The sequence below is a fragment of the Pectinophora gossypiella genome, chromosome 27 (assembly GCF_024362695.1).
Source record: "Pectinophora gossypiella chromosome 27, ilPecGoss1.1, whole genome shotgun sequence".
NCBI classification, from domain to species: Eukaryota; Metazoa; Arthropoda; class Insecta; order Lepidoptera; family Gelechiidae; genus Pectinophora; species Pectinophora gossypiella.
Genome location: NC_065430.1, coordinates 2,887,068 through 2,906,529, shown reverse-complemented (window position 1 = coordinate 2,906,529; position 19,462 = coordinate 2,887,068). Strand labels below are relative to the sequence as shown.

Genomic DNA, 19,462 nt, shown 5'->3' with positions numbered 1-19,462 from the left:
ACAAACCCTTTATTGAAAACCGCATCAAAATCGGATCATTAGTTTAGAAAAGAAAAGAAAGGAAAACATGAAACAGTAGGACTAGGGCCCTGTGCTGGGAGGTTTTCTGGCCACGTCTTTCCCTCAGCGTTACAGATTCCGATGTGGTAGTAGTTTTACAGCTAGTTACATAATATGTAATTTAATTATGTTTGACGTTCAAAAAGCGCTAACTTTGTAAGCCAATTTTGAAAAATAAATATTTTTTTTGAATTTGAATTTTTAGAAGATAGGTGGTAACATTACTTTGCACAAACATCTCTCACCCTAAACGCATATACCTGCTCCGTTCCGTCGTGGGTAAAAAAAAAACAAGATAAACGTATTATTTTTTAATCAATACTTACAACCATAATCTTACATTGGCCCCGATTCCTGCAGACACCTAATTTTATTTTAAGTTATACCTGTCATTTTCTTATACGCCGAAAAAGAAAGGGACAGATGATCGACAGGCTTAAAATCTATGGAACACGTCAATTTTAGGCAGAAATCTATACAACCATAACAAAGCATCACGCCTGTATCCCAAAAGGGCTAGGCAGAGGTGTATAGTATCACAGATCATATAATACTAACATAGTATAGACATCCACGCGGCATACCACACCAGTTTAGTCGGTAGATAACCGTTCAAAATTACGTTTATTAGCATATAATCCGACAGAATTAAATTGACTGCCTCGGAATATTCCCGGCATTTATTGCTTTACAAATGGGGTCCATCTTATTTTTGACAGATAAGAAATAATAAAAAAACACACACAGACACACAGATAATTAAAACACATAATAACGGGTTCTTACCGCGTTTAAAATTATGGATCTACCTACTCCACTCCAATCTCATCAGTCATCCCGTGATCATGGCACTTGCAACAGTGTCGAAATATCGGGAGTCTCATATCCCTATTTTAAACGCGGTAAGAACCCGTTATTATGTGTTTTAATTATGATAATAACCGTGTAAACTTAAAACAATGTAAGAAAATTACATGTATAACTTAAAATAAAATTAGGACTGGTTTGGTGGAATCGGCATCGGTAATTTATTAAATAAATCTATTTACAATGTCTTAAAAAAAAATCACACAGAAATGGCGGCAAATCATTGTAGGTCAGCCATTTTGTTGACACAATACGACCTAACGTAGTTGATATGCGCCATCTAACGGGTTCCTGAGAACTATTTTTCTTTTTCATTCAAAAAACATTTTTTTTTCATTCAAAAAAGAAAACCTCCCATTAAGGTATGTATTCTTCATCATCATCGCTTATGTCGACGTGTCTTCGCGCCTTATGTCTTCTTAAGTCCGATTTCCTCTTAGTCTGGTAAGAACATTTATCACACCCGTACATTTTCGTGCTACAACCTTTCACATGACTCAACATTTCCCTCTTGACGTTAGTATAAAACCTACACTTGCTGCATTTGTACGCATATTTCATTTTCCTAGCTAAATTCTCCTTGAACCGTATCGCTTCTATGGTGACACCCTCGTGGGACTTCAAATGGTACATTAAAGACATGTTATGTTTAGCTTTGTATTCGCACAAGTGACATTTATACCTTTTCTCGTCTTTATGTTTCTTTTTGTGCTTCTCAAACTGTGTTTTGCTCGGTGAAGTGTAGTTACACACTTCACACATCTGTATTACAGTAGAGTGTTCAGCTTTGTGCTTTTTGAAGTCACTTCGCCTCGTAGTTTTGAAGTTGCATTGGAAGCAGTAGTATTCGTAAAGACTTCCCCATAGGATCTTGGTCAGATTCTTGTCAGATTCTGACTTAGGGCTGACCAGTTTGACTAGAGGCACGTCATCTTCGTCTGTCTCGTCCGACACTTCGACGGTGTCGATGTGCGGCTCCTGCAGTATCACTTCATCGTCATCACTTGATGTCAGCAGGCTGATCGGTTCCTCTCTCCTGGGAACGGACGAAAATCAATATTAATAATAATTCAATGTAATAAGTAGTGTGCAAGTAAGTAGTCGTTACATGAGACATGTCAGGGGCCTTCTACTTACTTACAGCGTAACGTGCCTTCGGAGCACGGATCATCTTACTTTCGGACAATCAGGTGATCAGCCAGTAATGTCCTAACCAAACTAAGGATCACAATGTGATTTTTGTGATATGTCCCCATCGGGATTCGAACCCGGGACCTCCGGATCGTGAGCCCAACGCTCAAACCACTGGACCACGGAGGCCGTTAACCCTGACACCAGGGTTTATGAGGTTGGTAAGAAGATTAAATGTAATTGTCTAATTGTGATTGTTTGTTGTCTAATTGTGTATTATAAGGAAGTGGAAGAATTGGCCTTTATTTGACAAGAATGAAGAATGATACCAACAAGAGTGTGGCTCTTAAATAAGGGATGAGTGGTAAGCAACCTGTCGTCATCTCCTTCTCTGCCCAGCATCAGCGCGGCGGGGTCGATATCACACTCCACATTTTCTAACACCATCATGCAGTCATCACGCGGACTGCTGCGGCCTGACCTCGTGTTCGCTGCAAGAAAGAAAGAAGATTTGACAGGTCCGGTTTTTTACAGAGGCAACTGCCTGTCTGACCTTCCAACCGGCGAAGGGAAAACCAGCCCAATACAGGTTAGGTCACATACCTCCGAAAATGAATTTCTCTGGAATGTGGGGTTCCTTACGGAGTGGAATTCTTTGCCGTCTTCTGTATTTCCGAATGCATATAACCCGGGTGCTTTCAAGGCCAGAGTGAACAGGCACCTTCTGGGCGAGCTCCATCTCAGGCCTCGTCAATGCCTTCGGGCAAGTCTGGGGCCAAGACCAAACCCATCAAAGGTAAAAAAAATGTTTTCCTTCACCGCTGAGCACGTGATAATCATTTATGATCCAAACATGAATTCGAAAACAAAATCGACAGTCAGGTTTAGGCCTGGGATGGAAATGAAAGTGAGAGGCAAGCATTCTATCAACTGGGCTACCACTTTATTATTATTTGAAAGTTGTGAGGGCCGAACGAAACAGCCTCCGTGGTCTAGTGGTTAGAGCGTTAGGCTCACGATCTGGAGGTCCGGGTTCGATTCCCGATTGTCGAAATGACATTGTGAGACTGTCCTTTGTTTGGTAAGGACTTTTCAGGATTGAATCATCTGATTGTCCGAAAAAGTAAGATGATTCCGTGCTTCGGAGGGCACTTTAAGCCGTTGGTCCCGGCTATTAGCCGTAAAAACACCTCCATCAACCCGCAGTGGAGCAGCGTGGTGGAGTATGCTCCATACCCCCTCCGGTTGATTGAGGGGAGGCCTGTGCCCAGCAGTGGGACGTATATAGGCAGTTTATGTTATGTATGAGGGCCGAACTGAATACAGTCCGCGAAATTACTGCGACCTTGACAGATCTATTGTGACCTAAATCCCTACATTTAAAAAGTGTGCGTTACCCCAACAAGAAAGTATCTCCTAGAGTTATATGAGTAGAACGTATAGTTGGTGCCTTATCTGCTGTAAATGTGCCCCCACATAAAAAATGTGTGCCCCCTGTCGTTTCGAAAAAAAATCGAAAAAACGATTCTTGCTGGGGTAACGTTTTTCTAGCAGGAAAATTCTAAACGAATGATCGGAGAGAGAAAAACTGTGCATGGCCAGATAGCTTATATGTGTGCCAAAATGTGCCCCCAAAAATAAAATCTGTGCCCCTTCAGATTTTCGAGATATTGCATTTCCTGCTGGAGTAACGTTTTGATGAATAGTATATCTCTAAAACCATTGCATGTGCCCCTGTAGAATAAACATACGCGAGTAGCTCTTAATGTGTGCCCCTTTGTGCCCCAATTAGATTTTAGAAAATATTTATAGTTTTCAAGTTATCGCGGTTTTATGAAAACCCGAAAAAACATCGCAGCGCCTAAATGAGACAAGGCATAACTTCGCTGAAAACTGTATTCGGTCTTTCTTGACGCTAATAATAACCATACAAAGTTTCAAAAATGTTCATGCATGCGTTTTTGAATAATCTTGCTAAAAGTAAAAACGATGGTGTCATAACTTTGACGGCAAAATACAAGGAACTGGCACAATCCCAGATGTGTAGGTGTAAACCAAAATCTTGTGCCTTTAGTCAAAAATATATGGTGAAAATATTGAGCTTCAAATGTTACGCATTAAGTAAATATAAACAAAAAACCAAAATATGTAAACAACGGCTGGTTATCCGACCAAATCTGAATGACTACTAAAAAGCGACGGATTCATACTTAACGAGGACCTTCTTTATTGGACGTATTATACCTAAGCTGTTGTCCTTACAGTCGCGTTCAAAAGTTTTGAGGGCTAATTAAAAAATATATTAAATGCACCTTGTGACTATATAAATGAAACATAGTTTTAACTCTGCTTTACAATAAATGTGACTTACATTAGTATAAAAATACAGGTATGTCACAAAACAGTTTGGTCACGATTTTGAGCATGTTAGTCACATGTACATTTTATTTGAAAATGGCTCTTATAAATGTACTTAATCATGTGTAAGGTCATAGAAACAGCTATTAAAATATAATCCAATAACAACTTTATTTTATTAGTTATTACTTTTCTACTTCAGTGTACTCAGGCACAACACGTGTGAACCGGTTAGTGAGTAAAGTAAAGAAGGTCATCGATATGTATGAATCCGTCGCTTTTTAGTAGTCATTCAGATTTGGTCGGATAACCAGCCGTTGTTTACATATTTTGGTTTTTTGTTTATATTTACTTAATGCGTAACATTTGAAGCTCAATATTTTCACCATATATTTTTGACTAAAGGCACAAGATTTTGGTTTACACCTACACATCTGGGATTGTGCCAGTTCCTTGTATTTTGCCGTCAAAGTTATGACACCATCGTTTTTACTTTTAGCAAGATTATTCAAAAACGCATGCATGAACATTTTTGAAACTTTGTATGGTTATTATTAGCGTCAAGAAAGACCGAATACAGTTTTCAGCGAAGTTATGCCTTGTCTCATTTAGGCGCTGCGATGTTTTTTCGGGTTTTCATAAAACCGCGATAACTTGAAAACTATAAATATTTTCTAAAATCTAATTGGGGCACAAAGGGGCACACATTAAGAGCTACTCGCGTATGTTTATTCTACAGGGGCACATGCAATGGTTTTAGAGATATACTATTCATCAAAACGTTACTCCAGCAGGAAATGCAATATCTCGAAAATCTGAAGGGGCACAGATTTTATTTTTGGGGGCACATTTTGGCACACATATAAGCTATCTGGCCATGCACAGTTTTTCTCTCTCCGATCATTCGTTTAGAATTTTCCTGCTAGAAAAACGTTACCCCAGCAAGAATCGTTTTTTCGATTTTTTTTCGAAACGACAGGGGGCACACATTTTTTATGTGGGGCACATTTACAGCAGATAAGGCACCAACTATACGTTCTACTCATATAACTCTAGGAGATACTTTCTTGTTGGGGTAACGCACACATTTAAAAATCCTCCTCTAGACCGATCCATTCGAAGAGATCCAACGTCTTTTTGGGAGAAAGCTCCATGACTTCCTGGGGGTCCATTATGTGGCCCCCAAGTGTACGGCTTCTACTAGGTATGAGAGCCTCACAGCTGCACAGCAGACGTAGTGGCGTCTCATCTTCCCCTAAGCAGAATCTGCATAGACTCGGTCAGCTCCATTCTGTGTAGGTGCTTATTGAGGCAATACCCCTTGTTAAAATCCTAACCTGCCTAAAGTGAGAGTAAGGATTTCTGATGAGAATTTCTTAGTAAAAGGTCTAATCAGCGGGCTACCACTTACCAGCATCGACAGAAATTTCGATAAACACCGGCTCTCTCCTCGCTGGTATGGATTCCACCTCAATTTCTATACACGTCACATCATCGTCCTCTATTGTTTTATCTGTCACTTTATTCACTTCACGATTCTCCTCTCCGTTACCCACATCGCTTTTTCCGTTACTCACATCACTTTTTCCGTTACCCACATCACTTTGTCCGTCACCCACATCACTTTTTCCGTCACCCACATCACTTTTTCCGTTGCCCGTATCACTTTTTGCGTTGCCTGTATCACTTTTAGGTTTTTCCGCTTGGTTTTCTTTTGGTATTTCCGCGTCGCATGGCTTCAGGCGATCGGCCAGTTCCTTGTTCTGTTTGATGTGATAGTTGGCAATGATGTCTTCGATGTCCTCTTTATGGAGTTCGGTCTCGGAATTGGAGTCGCTCTCTTCGTGCAGTACGGCTTCTGGAACGCTGTTGGTGCACAGAAATATGTCATCAAAAATAAAATATCATCGAGGCAATGTCCAACCCTGGAGCATAGAATAAGGAATAATACTACGTATAGAGCTCGGTGGCGCAGCGGTAAACGCGCTCGGCCTGCGATTGCTGAAGTTAAGCAACTTTCGCAAAGGCCGGTCAAAGGATGGGTGACCACAAAAAAAAAGTTTTCATCTCGAGCTCCTCCGTGCTTCGGAAGGCACGTTAAGCCGTTGGTCCCGGCTGCATTAGCAGTCAGATATTTACATGTAAATATCATCTCCCTAGCATTATCCCGTATTTTACAGGGTCCGCTTACCTAACCTGAAGACTTGAAAGGTCCGGTTTTTACAGAAGCGACTGCCTGTCTGACCTTCCACCCCGCGAAGGGAAAACCAGCCCAATACAGATTAGGTCACTTACCTCAGAAAATGCATTTTTCGGGTATGTAAATTTCCTCACCATGTTTTCCTTCACCGCTGAGCACGTGATAGTCATTTATGATCCAAACATGAATTCGAATACAACTGAGAGGCAAGCGTTCTACTGACTGGGTTACCACGGCTTATGTGTATAATATAATAGACAAAGGTAACAACCTTCGTAGTTCAGTGGTTGAGCGTTGGACTCACGATCCGGGGGTCCTGGGTTCGATTCCCGGTGGGGACATATCACAAAAATTACTTTGTGGTCCCTAGTTTGGTTAGGACATTACAAGATGATCACCTGATCGTCCGAAAGTAAGATGATCCGTGCTTCGGGAGGCACGTTAAGCTGTTGGTCCCGGTTACTACTTACTGATGTAAGTATGTAGTCATTACATGAGCCATGTCAGGGGCCTTTGGCGGCTCAATAGTAACCCTGACACCAGGGTTGATGAGGTTGGTACTCCACCTCACAATCCACACGATAGAAGAAGACAAAGGTAACTCACCATTCTACAGTACAATTCTCTGCGCTGTCGTCACCGGATTCGAACTCCGTAAGACCAAACTCGGGTATTCTATACTCATCTCTAGTTAGAGGTACTTTGGAGAGGTCTATACTTGCTGGGTCATCTGAGGCCTGTGGGTTTTCAGACGCCTGTGGGTCTGGAACTTGTGGGTCTTCTGAGGTCTGTGGGTCTGGGGACTGTGGACTGGTGGGTGAGTGTGAAGCAGCATCGGTGCCATTCACTTCAGGAGGCTTTTCATGGTTTTTCTGTAATGAGAGAAACATACTTTTTTTATTAATAAAATAAGTCTGTGGCGGACCTTACTAGTCGCCCAGCTAGTTCCACCGACACGCAACAGATGGCGCCACCATTCAATAATGCAGTCCTGAAACGCGCTATCGAAGTTTGCACAGCGCGACGCATATATACAACTTCCAACATGACTCAAGCAAGTGGATCGTCGATCCCTAGTCACACTACCAACTTGTGGCTAGCGGGGTACTATGCTCTGTTCGGTACCATGAAAACATCCTTCGGCGGCAGAACAACCTCGTCGTCGAAAATTCTTCGGTTATTTACTCGTGTCATCATGGTCATTAAAGATGCACCGTCTAGACACCGAGTACTTGGGAAAGTGACAAATTTCAATTGATGCGAATTAGTATTCAATATAGTTTCTTATGAACGTCTAGGGACCTGTGCCGAGGTTTTTCTTGCAGCTTCTTATCGCCGTCTATACGAAGAAGCACGAAATCATCTTAGTTTTTGGACAATCAGGCGATTCGAGCTTCAATGTCTTTACCAAACAAAGGACAGTCTCAGAAAGTGATTTCGACAATGTCCCCATAGGGAATCGATCCCGGAACTATAAGTCTTCTTCTATCGTGTAGGTTGTGAGGTGAATTACCAACCTCATTAACCCTGGTGTCAGGGTTATTAAGCCGGTAAAGGCCCCTGATATGGCTCATGTAACGACTGCATAGTTATCAGTAAGTAGTAAGCGGGACCAACGGCTTAACGTGCCTTCCGAAGCGCGGATCATCTAACTTTCGGACAATCAGGTGATCAGCCTGTAATGCAACCAAGCTAGGGATCACAAAGTGATTTTTGTGACATGTCCACACTGGAATAGGAACCCTGAAGATTTTAAGCCCAACGCTCAACCACTGGACCATGGAGGCTGTTAAAATAAGTACTATAAGTTTTTGAATAAATCAATTCTTGATTCTATGCCCTGGATTCCGGTCACACTTACCTTTTTTTTCTAACGTGACTTATTGTAGATTTGCCACAGATGGCATTAACTACTTGGCGGGACAAATGGGGAGCGCTGAAGGCTCTCACCCGGTACAACGTTTAAGACAACAGGCCTGAGGGTGCCCAGTTGGGCGCGAACCTCGGCTCAGGGCGTCGTCTGAGAGGAAGAATATTGAAAGGAGGTCACGCTTACCTCTCCAGGATGCAATATACTAGGCACCCGTCCTCGCTTCAGCCTCAGTTTCCCTCTCACTCTCTCGTAGTCAGTCTCGGGGAAGTGGCGGCTGCACACTTTACTGTCGATGTGCAACTTGACCGAAGGCTTGATGGCATCGCGCCACTGCCTCCTGAGCGCTGGCTTAATTGGAAACCTGAAAGGATTTGACATACATGCATCACTTAAGGTATATCACAATTGAGATAATTTTTACGAAACGTTAAATCGAAAATTTTCTTTAGAGTGTTAGAAATTGACCGTGTATGCATCACCCTTATAAGACCATAGATTAATAACATGGATTTTTATGGAGACGTATTGTCTTTGCCCTCTACTGTCATTCTTCCTTCTTTGCTCACTGTCCGAACTCACTAGTCGACTGGCTTTTTGGCGGGAGACGGGAACGGGGCAGTTGCTTTCTTCATTGAATAATCTAAATAATTAATACGAAGTGGTGTTTTGTGGTTAATGATCGCATTAAATTAGTCGGAAGACATTCGCGAGTGTTATTATATAGGAGTATTCAATAAACAAAGTGTATCTGCCTATTTTCGCTTCGTGCCAACAAGCCACTTCATAACTCAAAAGTTTATGCGGACTTTTGAGTTAATTCGTTTGGGGTTCGGAGTAGGAGTCTACTCCGAGGGTGGGGGCTTAGGTTTCATCATCATCACCTTTCATCATTTCATTAATCATCAAGAAAAAAAATACGTCAGACATGGCTGTATGGGCATAGTTCCCTTTGCCTTACCCTTCGGGGAAAACCAAAACAAAAAAAATCACTAGTCGACTCTTACGCCAATTTTGTTTACCTTTTATCGTAAAATATCGTACAAACAATTTTGTAATCTCCAGTGCCCTTAACGAATATTACATGCAAATCAACTTCATCAGCATATTTGTATTTTTATTTCATCGAACCAATCGCCGGTCCACGATTTACCTCGCCACATAGAGCGTGTATGGAAATACTGTCCTGTGACAAAATCAATAAAAGCGGTCAAATATCGTACTCATTGTTACTTAATTCATAAATAAAATTCGAAAATAAGTCGAAAAGTAAAATGAGATTGATTTATGATCATCTTAAACTGGCTTCTATTTGTAGATTAGAATTTTCTAATTTATCTTTGACTCAGTCAAGTACCCAATTGGGATAGTTAGAGAGACAAGTCCACCGTGAGGGAGTAAGCCGTGGTAGAACAGTTGGTAGAACGCTTGCCTCTCACTTTGAGGTCGCGGGTTCGAATCCAGCACAGGCCTAAAGCAATGATTGTTGAATTTATTTTCTAATTCATGTTTGGATCCTTTTTTGTCACGTGCTCAGCGGTGAAGGAAAACATCGTGAGGAAACCCAGATTCCCGAGAAATGTATTTTCGGAGGTATGGGACCTAACCTGTCTGGCTGGTTTTCCCTTCGCGGGTTGGAGGGTCAGACAGGCAGTCGCTTCTGTAAAAAACCGGACCTGTCAAATCTTCAGGTTAGGTAAGCGGACCCTGTGAGAAAACGGGATAATGCTAGGGAGATGATGATTTTGTAGAGAGCATAATCCCTTATTCGACATGCTCAGGCTGCTAAGTACGCATTTAATTATTTACTCAGCAGCGTATAATACAACCACTTTTACACAGAAATTACACATTGACGTTATCGTACACGCGCATCTGTGTGTGTGACGTCTGACGCCATGATTGTAGGCTAAAGTAAGTCCGAGGGGGTGAGGTAAATGTAGCTCAGACGCTGGTGGGGAGCGGAGAGTTGGAGGTATTCGACAGTACTCACGGGAAGTAAGTGACATCTTCATCATCAGATTCACAGCCGTCGACGCAGCACACACCCATTCTGACAGCCTGAATACCTGAAACATGAATAAAATACCGTCACTGAATAGGCGACCTGTGGTCCAGTGGTTGAGCGTTGGGCTCACGATCCGAAGGTCCCCGTTTCGATTCCCAGTGGGGACATATCACAAAATTTACTTCGTGGTCCCTAGTGTAGTTAGGACATTACAGGCTGATCCCCAGATTGTCCGAAAATAAGATGATCCATGCTTTGGAAGGCACGTTAAGCCGTTGGTCCCGGTTACTACTTACTGATGTAAGTAAGCCTTTGGAGGCTCAATAATAACCCTGACACCAGGGTTACTGAGGCTGGTAATCCACCTCACAACCCAGTAGAAGAATTGGAATTTATTGTGTTAAAAATATTACATACAAAAAGCTCACGCTCATAAATCCTAATAGGGTGGCCAGTGCAACAAATTATGACAATACAACATGTAGTCCTTAGATGGATATGAACCCTGTTAAAAATGCGAATGTATGTACAGACATAACTACTATATTCAATTATAGACTTTATGTCTATAGCAATAGACGCTAGAATATCACTTCCTAGTCAAATTGAAAAGTTGTTAAAACTAATTTGAATACTTTAGTAACTTTAAGTTTGGCGCGAAAAAAGTTAAGATTCAAATTTTATGCAAATTATTGAACAATATAATTTTAACGCGAGCGTCGCGTAATGTGAACATACATTGATAACTTGTAAACATCCATATTCTGAAATACCTGTGTCGCATTAGCATCGTATCGCTTCCTCGCCCCTACAGCCGGCGGCATAAAGTCCAATTTCCAATACCTTCAGCTTCCAACTTTGCGATAGTATTTCCAGAATAAGGCGCCCGAATAATTAATTTCTATGAATTAAAATCGATAATTTAACGTGGATATAGTGTGAATTTTATAATTCTCATTGTTTATTAAGTATGTTTATGTCAATTTGCGCGCGTAAAGGATAAAAACAAGGTTAGAAACAAGAAAATACACCGAAACGACTTACCTCAGCTCAACGGCAAAATGTACGTTCTTACGCCATAGCTAACTGTTATAACATAATTTCACGATTTTTCAAAACCCATGATTATAAATAAAATAAGTTATTTATCGAAATAACACTGGTAAAAGGAAAAATATTTACTTGCGTCGAAATTTTTTTTTTATTTTGGCTTGACAGATTTCTGTAGTGTTGCACCGAGTAGGCAAACGAATGATTTAATCGATCGATTTAGTAAAACTAATACCTTTTATTTACAGTATAATTTTAAGCGAGCATTGAAATTTTAATCTACAATGGTGCTAATTCCTGTAAATACCATCTAATTTTATTTTAAGTTATATCTGTCATTTTCTTATCCGCCGAAAAGGAAAGGGACGGGTAATCGACAAGCATAAAATTTATGGAACACACGTCAATTTTAAGCACAAATCTAAACCAACCGTCTAAAAATTTTACGTCAGTCAATAACCCGACACATTAATTTACTCATTCTTCCTAAAATTAAGAGCTGTGAATCATCCGTCCCTTTCCTTTTCGACGGATATGAAAATGACGGATATAACTTAAAATAAAATTAGGCGGTGTCTGCAGGAATCGGGGCCAATTTGTAATTTGTTTGAGATGCAGCTGTATTTATTATAAATTTAATCAACTAAAATAATTATTTGAACCATAATATCGCGTGAATGTATTGGCATGCGTCAGCTGCACAAAAGGCTAGTTTCCAACTAGTCAAATCAGTTACTTTTTACTAAACGTCAAAACACGAAATTACTATGGAATTTGTATGAAAAAGCACTCTGTGACGTCATAGAAAAACGTGACAAAATGTCGGACTTATTATTACGTTTTTCTTGATTAAAATTCATAAATAAGTTTAATAGAAAAAAGAAAATGTTTTTCGTTAGTTTTAGATGTGTCTTTATTTAGTAATCAGAATTTCATAATTTATCTTGAACCTAGTACACGACCCAAATAGCGTAGGTTCACATAAAAAAGAAAAAATAAATAAATTTTGGATTTGGAATAAATAAAGATATAATATATAGATGGCGCCGTATAATTCCAACGGGATAATTAACTATTTTGTCATTTTTGTTTTGGTCATTCAAAATCATAACATACATAGTCCATACTGATATAGAGTGATATTTTTTTTGTGATTGTGATTTTGAGGGTGTCGTCTGAGAAAATGAGGGATATCGTTGACCACGCCGGCGGTGTCAGTATCGGGGTCCAGTCCAGAAGAGTTTGTTGTCGTGAGCTGACTGGCCGCCTCTGTGGCTAGAGGAATCGGGTGGTGGGATATAATAGGTCTTGGGAGTTTGACATAAAAAATAAAACAAGGCAATTAGAAGTCACTTATTGTAATTTTAATTAAAAATATTACAAAATTAATCACTTATCACTAATTTATCCTTACTCCGAACATTTTTTTAAGAATTGTACTTAATTAAAAATCTTTTTATTATTGCTTAAGTTTACTTTTTGGGGATTTAGTGATTATGACAAGACAAAGACTAAAAATGTTGCCAGAGTGCAAAAATTTCTTAGAAGGACAGGAATTTTCTGCAAATTTTTGCTAAATTAATTTATAATTTCTACTAAAATTGTCTTTTAAGATATTTGAGTAGCTGTTTTCGGACATAGTTTTAACTTAAAATAGGTATTCCTACTAAATTATGTGCAGACTGAAGGTTTGGTGGGAGCAACGCGACATACGACCTTCTTCAAATCAGCATAAGCTTCGTCTTGTGTTGCCTGGTTGAATTTCTGTGGACAAAAAATAATATTTTTAGTAAAAACTTACATCCGTATTCTAAGATGTTCACTCCATTCTTTCTCCTAGCGACTCTGCCTCTGTTAATTTCGTATTGTTATGTTGGCAGTATAATATTCTATACTCATTGCAATTTTATTTTTTATTGACAGATCTAAATAAATTCAAATAAGTAAATAAATCTAACAATAAATTTCATTTCATTTAAAGGTGTCAAAACATGTTTTTTTTTCTTTTTAACTTATTTATTAATTTTAATAAAGAAAAATAATAATAAGTGCGACATTTTGTCACGTTTTTCTATGACGTCACAGGTTGCTTTTTCATATGAATTCGAGCAATTGTCCCACTCGCACATGACAGTTACTCGTATGATGCGGTCACACGTGCGTAGTAGCTGCACCTCAATAACTGACTCGGTCAGCTCGCATGTTAGCTCGCACTGTGTAACCTAGGCTATAGTGATCTCGTGTTTTGACGTTTAGTAAAAAGTAACTGATTTGACTAGTTAGAAACTAGCCTACTGCTTCCATAAGATCTTTTTAGACCTCCAGATGGTAAACTGACCTCGTTGATGACGACTGTAGGCACAAAGGTCAGTGGTTTGAGCACGGCGTCGCTCTTGTCTCCATACGAGGCCAGCAGACTGTCTCCCTGCTCGCCGCCTGCGCACCGCTTTAGCTTGTCCGATTCTGATTGCTTGCCGACCTTCGCCAGGCACTGGAAACGAACATAAAAACATTTTTTTAATTATATTTTCATAGTAATGGAGTTAAGAACACGATTATTTAAATGATTTTTTGAATTTTTTAAATCAACAATATACTTAGAGATGAAATATTGCACCAGTTTAATAAGTTTACAAAAATTGAAACAACAGAATTATGTCTGTCAAAAAATCGACCACGATTTTTGAGTCGATTTTTATAATATTATTTTTTTATATATTCTAATATAGGGACATAGTTGGCAAATAGTGAGTGTGTATTGTATATTATGCACCTCTGCCTACCTCTTCAGGGATATATGTATCATGCTATGTTATGTTATGTAAAAAATAATTGAATATCGAATTATGCGTTGAACAATTACTTTTACCAATTTTTTTTATTCATCATTCAAATTTCCGACGAAATGGATAATATACACGTAAAAAAATCGAATGAAAAGTAATTATTCAAATACATCGATTGTTAATTTTGGGAACAATCGGCCACCACTATCATATACTGTAAAAAAAAAAACGTCGCCATAGAGCTTTGCCATAGAGTGAAAACCCGCGTAAGCGCGAAAAAAGTTCTAAGTAAGTAAGGATGGTGAAAAATATTCTAATGTGATTGATTTTTGAACTAAACTTTTTAAATAAACTTTTTTATTATTATTATTATTTTCTTTTCATTTCAGATTCCCGGTAAAAATTTACACCACCTGGATTGAAACTAACCTGTTGAGCTTTTGATGGCAAAAATAATATGCGATTGTAATTTTTCAAAATGCCGCTTACGTCGCTTTACTTAAGGCCAGAAGACCACGATGAGTAGGTAAGGTAGGTGTTTACCGTGTCGAGCGACTTGTCAGGGTTCGCCTGCTCCATCAGACAGATGACCAGCTCCATCTTGTCCGTGTCCTGCAAGCTGCGGTCCTTCAGGATGCACGCCTGGATCTGCAACACGACAAAACATTGTAAACTATTTTTAACGAGTTGATAATCGACAAACGTGATATTAAGGATAAAAACTAGAAGCTGAAATGTTGGCGGCAGCGCTGATGAGTGTTCATAAAAGTAACAGTTCTTTATACAGCTAAAATTAAATGATAGAAGAAAAATGTTATGTAGGTATGTACCTTGTTCCCGTAACATTCATCAGGACCATGATGACAGATGAACTGCCATTTGCCGTTGACCTTGTCATGCTGGAAAAAAAGAAAAAAATATTAAATAACATTGTGCGTAGCTCAGCGAGAAACTTTCCAGGCAACTTTCCCCAAAAACAATATAGATGGCGTTATACAGATTTAACGCAGAAACATAATGGTGCTAATTCCTGTAAATACCATCTAATTTTATTTTAAATTATATCTGTCATTTTCTTATCCGCCGAAAAAGAAAGGGATGGGTAATCGACAAGCATAAAATTTATGGAACACACGTCAATTTTAAGCACAAATCTAAACCAACCGTCTAAAAATTTTACATCAGTCAATAACCCGACACAGTTAAGTAGACAGCACGTCAAACGGATTGCATACCAGCGACATACCTGTTTGATTCGCCCGGGTTATTCATTCATTCACTCATTCTTCCTAAAATTAAGAGCTGTGAATCATCCGTCCCTTTCCTTTTCGACGGATATGAAAATGACGGATATAACTTAAAATAAAATTAGGCGGTGTCTGCAGGAATCGGGGCCATTATCTAAAAATAATTGTTGTTGTCTCCCTAGCATTAGCCCATTATTCACAAGGTCCGCTTACCTAACCTGAAGATTTGACAGGTCCTATTTGACAGGTCAGGTTGATATTTGGATCAGATGTGGTACATAATTGATTAATAGATTGATTTGACTTTCATAGCATTACGTGGGATTCTATAAACTTTATGCACCTATAGAACATACACATTGGGTTGTCAACACTCATAGAAACAAGGTGGATATGACACGAGTAAGGATGTCGTGTGTGAGCTCACGTCGGCGTGTGAAGCGGCCGCGCCAACACATCGCTGGCTGGCCCGCTACATCGATGTACCTGCTGTTCATTGCGCAGTAAGACAAGGGGTAGTTGTGGTTACGCGATACCAAACAAGTAACGAATGACGAGGAATTTTTTATAATACAATGGTTGACTTAGGTATATAATAATATGTTCGTTTTGTGCATATTTCGGTCCCACCGGCGGTTATTGGTCCCGCGGCATCCCTCTATAATTAGCATGTGGTCTGTACATTGGTATAAGACAACCAGGTATGCTTAATCCTATGACAAACCGCCATCGCTAGCCCTTTCCGGGTGAGAGCCTTCAGCGCTCCCCATTTGTCCGGCCAAGTAGTTAATGCCATCTGCCAGTCACGTCTAAAAAAAAAAGCTAGCCCTTTCATGACGTAAGTGTTACCACTGTGTTACCATTAAATTGGTATCTCCAACATTGCAACCACGTAAATTTTATTATTGAAAATTAAGTGAATTACTAACGTATTTAATTACTAGTACTTGTCATATACTTATATAAAAATCATTAAAACTTTAAGTAATTATTTAACTAAAAGTTCAAAATTTATTTGCAAGGGTAATTTTTTTTTATGAAATGGCAATGCAAGGCGGGATGACGTCAGCTGGGTTAACCTTGAAATGTTAGCTGTCACTTTTGAGCATACCTGGTTTTCTTATACCATGGTCTGTACCTACTACACTTTTTTTTAACATATAAAAGTAGGTACTTAGAGATTTACTTACAAAATAATTATATTGATTATGTGTCTGAAATAAATATTATATTCATTAATGAGAGTAGATTTGGCGTTAGTGGTTTAGTGGTCCGAGGGTTGGGCTCCTGATTCGGAGGACGTGGGTTCTCATGCAATCAAAAAGTTATCGACCCCGATACCGACCTCGCCGGCGTGGTCGATATTCCTTTCAAATGTAATCCTCGACTTCGACCTCCTAGACGACGCTTTGAGCTGAGGTTCGCGCCCAACTGGGCACCCTCAGGCCTGTTATCTTTTTCAAGGCCTGTTATGTCATATTAAGCCGTTACTTTTTTTCGAAGAAATTGGAATGTGGCGGACTTTTTTTGAGAATAAAATGTGTAGGAGACATTTTCGGTCATTCGGAGCCCCATGAGACCCTGCTGGGCACGGGTGATGTCCCATTAGGGTGGTATTAATAAACGAATCTCAGCTGAGACTGCCCTCAAGATCATGCTCAAGTCTCGAAGTTGAGATTAGCTTATTAATATCACTCTTAGAGTGATATTACATCTTTCAATCATTCGTCAATCGTGCATGACTTATTTCATCATTTTCTTATCCGTCGAAAAGGCAAGGGACGGGTAATCGACAGGCATAAAATGTATGGAACACACGTCAATTTTAGTAAGAAATTATTAAAACCCTCTCAAAATATTTGGCTAATAAACCGACAGAATTAAGCTCACAGTCACAGCACACGTCAAACGGGTTGCATAAGCGATATGCCTATTTTATTCATTCATTTTAAAATTAACTTGTTGACAATCATCCGTCCCTTTCCATTTCGGCGGGTAAGAAAATGACAGGTATTACTTAAAATAAAGTTAGGTGTCGCGGGAATCGGGGCCATTGACCCTAAAATAAAATTAAGCGACCGTAAAAAAATATGTACTCACCGTGCTCTTCCCATAGGGCACCAGTTTGACCTTGACGACTCCCCTGAAGTCTCTCCAGACTGGCGCCAGCTGTGTTGTGATGAACTTCTTGCTGTCAGGACAAAGCGACTCGTAGTAAACTGCGATCTTCACCTGCAATGAGGAACAGTATTGGATTAACATCTTCAGGGCATCAACCCTCAGGGTTACTATTGAGCCGACAAAGTCCCCTGACATGACTCACGTAACGACTACTAACTTACATAAATAGTAACCGGGACCAACGGCTTAACGTGCTTTCCGAAGCACGGGTCATCTTACTTTTTGGACGATTAGGTCCTAACCAAACTAGGGACCACAAAGTGATTTGTGTCATATGTTCCCACCGGGATTCGAACCTGGGATCTCCGGATCGTGAGCACAACGCTCAACCACTGGACCACGGAGGCCGTTTTAAACCAAACTAGGGATCACAAAGTATTTTTGTGATATGTCCCCACCGGGATTCGAAACCGGGATCTAACTCCCTTAGTGTCTTACTTTAGCCTAAAATGGTCGTAAGCCGCTATCCTACTACACTTCTTTTTTTTTCTAAACTAATAAAAAAAACGTTCATAGATAATTTTATCAGCTTCTTTGTAACTTATACAGAATGTTCATCATCTTGTACAGTCATGAGCAATATAATGTACCCGCTTTAGGACTCTGTCGCACTAACATATTATTTGACATTTAGTGAGACCTTACAGTTCAATTTGTCAAAAAAGTTAATGTGACATGGTACCAAAGTGTGTATACATATTAATGCTCGTGACCATACTGTAATATCGTTTTCGGACATCGTTTTTTTTTTTGACGTGACTTATTGTAGATTTGCCGCAGACGGCATTAACTACGCGCTGAGGGCTCTCACCCGGTACAACGTTTAAGACAACAAGCCTGAGTTTTAAGTTTACGCGGTTATTATCATAACTACGGGCAGATTCTTCTATCGATTCTACGGGGAGAATATTATGGATCTACCTACTCCACTCCAATCTCATCAGTCATCCCGTGATCATGGCACTTGCAACAGTGTCGAAATATCGGGAGTCTCATATCCCCATTTAAACGCGGTAAGAACCCGTTATTATGTGTTTTAATTATAACAAGCCTGAGGGTGCCCAGTTGGACGCGAACCTCGGCTCAGGGCGTCGTCTGAGAAGCCTACTAAACCAGAAATCAGAATCATTTATTCAATGTAATTATCATGGATAAACTTGTTGAAGATCAATGTAACATTTGAATTTACATCATTTCGCAAGGTGTTAAGGCTGAGGAGAAGAAATGACAAGAAACTGCAACAGCAACACATCTTTTAAATCAATGAGGGTACATTACAAGTTATTTAATATTTCTGATTTCAGAGTGCGAAGCTCAGCTCAGGGCGTCGTCTGAGAAGCCTACTACATAGGTACTCACTTTATTGTCATCAGGTTTCTTGCTCTTGGCCAGGGCTCCGCAGAACAGCGCTACCAGACACGCCACCAGCAGGGTTCGCATCTTGTTCTGTTCACAAACAAAGAACTATTCAGTTTTAGTGTTTTGAAAGGGATGCATGCTTTGGGAATACTCTGAAGACACCAAAGGCCTCGAAGGGTCCGCCCCTACATTTTTTTTTGTCGTGACTTATTGTAGATTTGCCGCGGATGGCACTAACTACTTGGCCGGGCAAACGGGTAGCGCTGAAGGCTCTCACCCGGTACAACGTTTAAGACAACAGGCCTGAGGGTGTCCAGTTGGGCGCGAACCTCGGCTCAGGGCATC

The 19,462-nt window shown here is 39.9% G+C and overlaps 3 protein-coding genes across 6 annotated transcripts in view; 1 reads left to right on the top strand and 2 right to left on the bottom strand.

Moving 5' to 3' along the window:
• LOC126378888 (sorting nexin-7-like) overlaps positions 1 to 19,462 on the top strand; it is a 106,743-nt gene that overhangs the window by 17,815 nt on the left and 69,466 nt on the right. The window lies entirely within an intron of this gene.
• LOC126378873 (uncharacterized) lies at positions 357 to 11,698 on the bottom strand. Its single transcript, XM_050027361.1, has 7 exons — positions 11,539 to 11,698; positions 10,480 to 10,555; positions 8,673 to 8,850; positions 7,223 to 7,488; positions 5,828 to 6,282; positions 2,432 to 2,549; positions 357 to 1,963 (listed from the first exon to the last, which is right to left on the bottom strand). The coding sequence occupies exons 2-7, from the start codon at positions 10,536 to 10,538 to the stop codon at positions 1,285 to 1,287; spliced, it is 1,755 nt and encodes a 584-aa protein (XP_049883318.1). The 5' UTR covers positions 10,539 to 10,555; positions 11,539 to 11,698; the 3' UTR covers positions 357 to 1,284.
• The window catches only part of LOC126378979 (gamma-interferon-inducible lysosomal thiol reductase-like), a 52,540-nt gene continuing 45,964 nt past the window's right edge, over positions 12,887 to 19,462 (bottom strand). For all 4 annotated transcript variants that reach the window (XM_050027548.1, XM_050027547.1, XM_050027546.1 and 1 more), the window contains exons 2-7: positions 19,118 to 19,204; positions 17,678 to 17,809; positions 15,161 to 15,229; positions 14,874 to 14,978; positions 13,883 to 14,035; positions 12,887 to 13,308 (exon numbers count right to left, since the gene is read on the bottom strand). In XM_050027548.1, the coding sequence (XP_049883505.1) occupies positions 13,216 to 13,308; positions 13,883 to 14,035; positions 14,874 to 14,978; positions 15,161 to 15,229; positions 17,678 to 17,809; positions 19,118 to 19,198 (633 nt within the window). In that variant the 5' untranslated portion in view covers positions 19,199 to 19,204 and the 3' untranslated portion in view covers positions 12,887 to 13,215. The remainder of the gene's footprint in view (positions 13,309 to 13,882; positions 14,036 to 14,873; positions 14,979 to 15,160; positions 15,230 to 17,677; positions 17,810 to 19,117; positions 19,205 to 19,462) is intronic.

Bases quoted from the DNA above. Each gene is read 5' to 3' on its own strand.
- LOC126378873 (XM_050027361.1), bottom strand. From the start codon at position 10,538: ATGGGTGTGTGCTGCGTCGACGGCTGTGAATCTGATGATGAAGATGTC. The intron at 2,550-5,827 runs GTAAGTGGTAGC...TCTTTCTTGCAG, and splicing joins CGAAATTTCTGTCGATGCTG to CGAACACGAGGTCAGGCCGC. The intron at 1,964-2,431 runs GTTGCTTACCAC...GTCCGTTCCCAG, and splicing joins AGAGAAGGAGATGACGACAG to GAGAGAGGAACCGATCAGCC.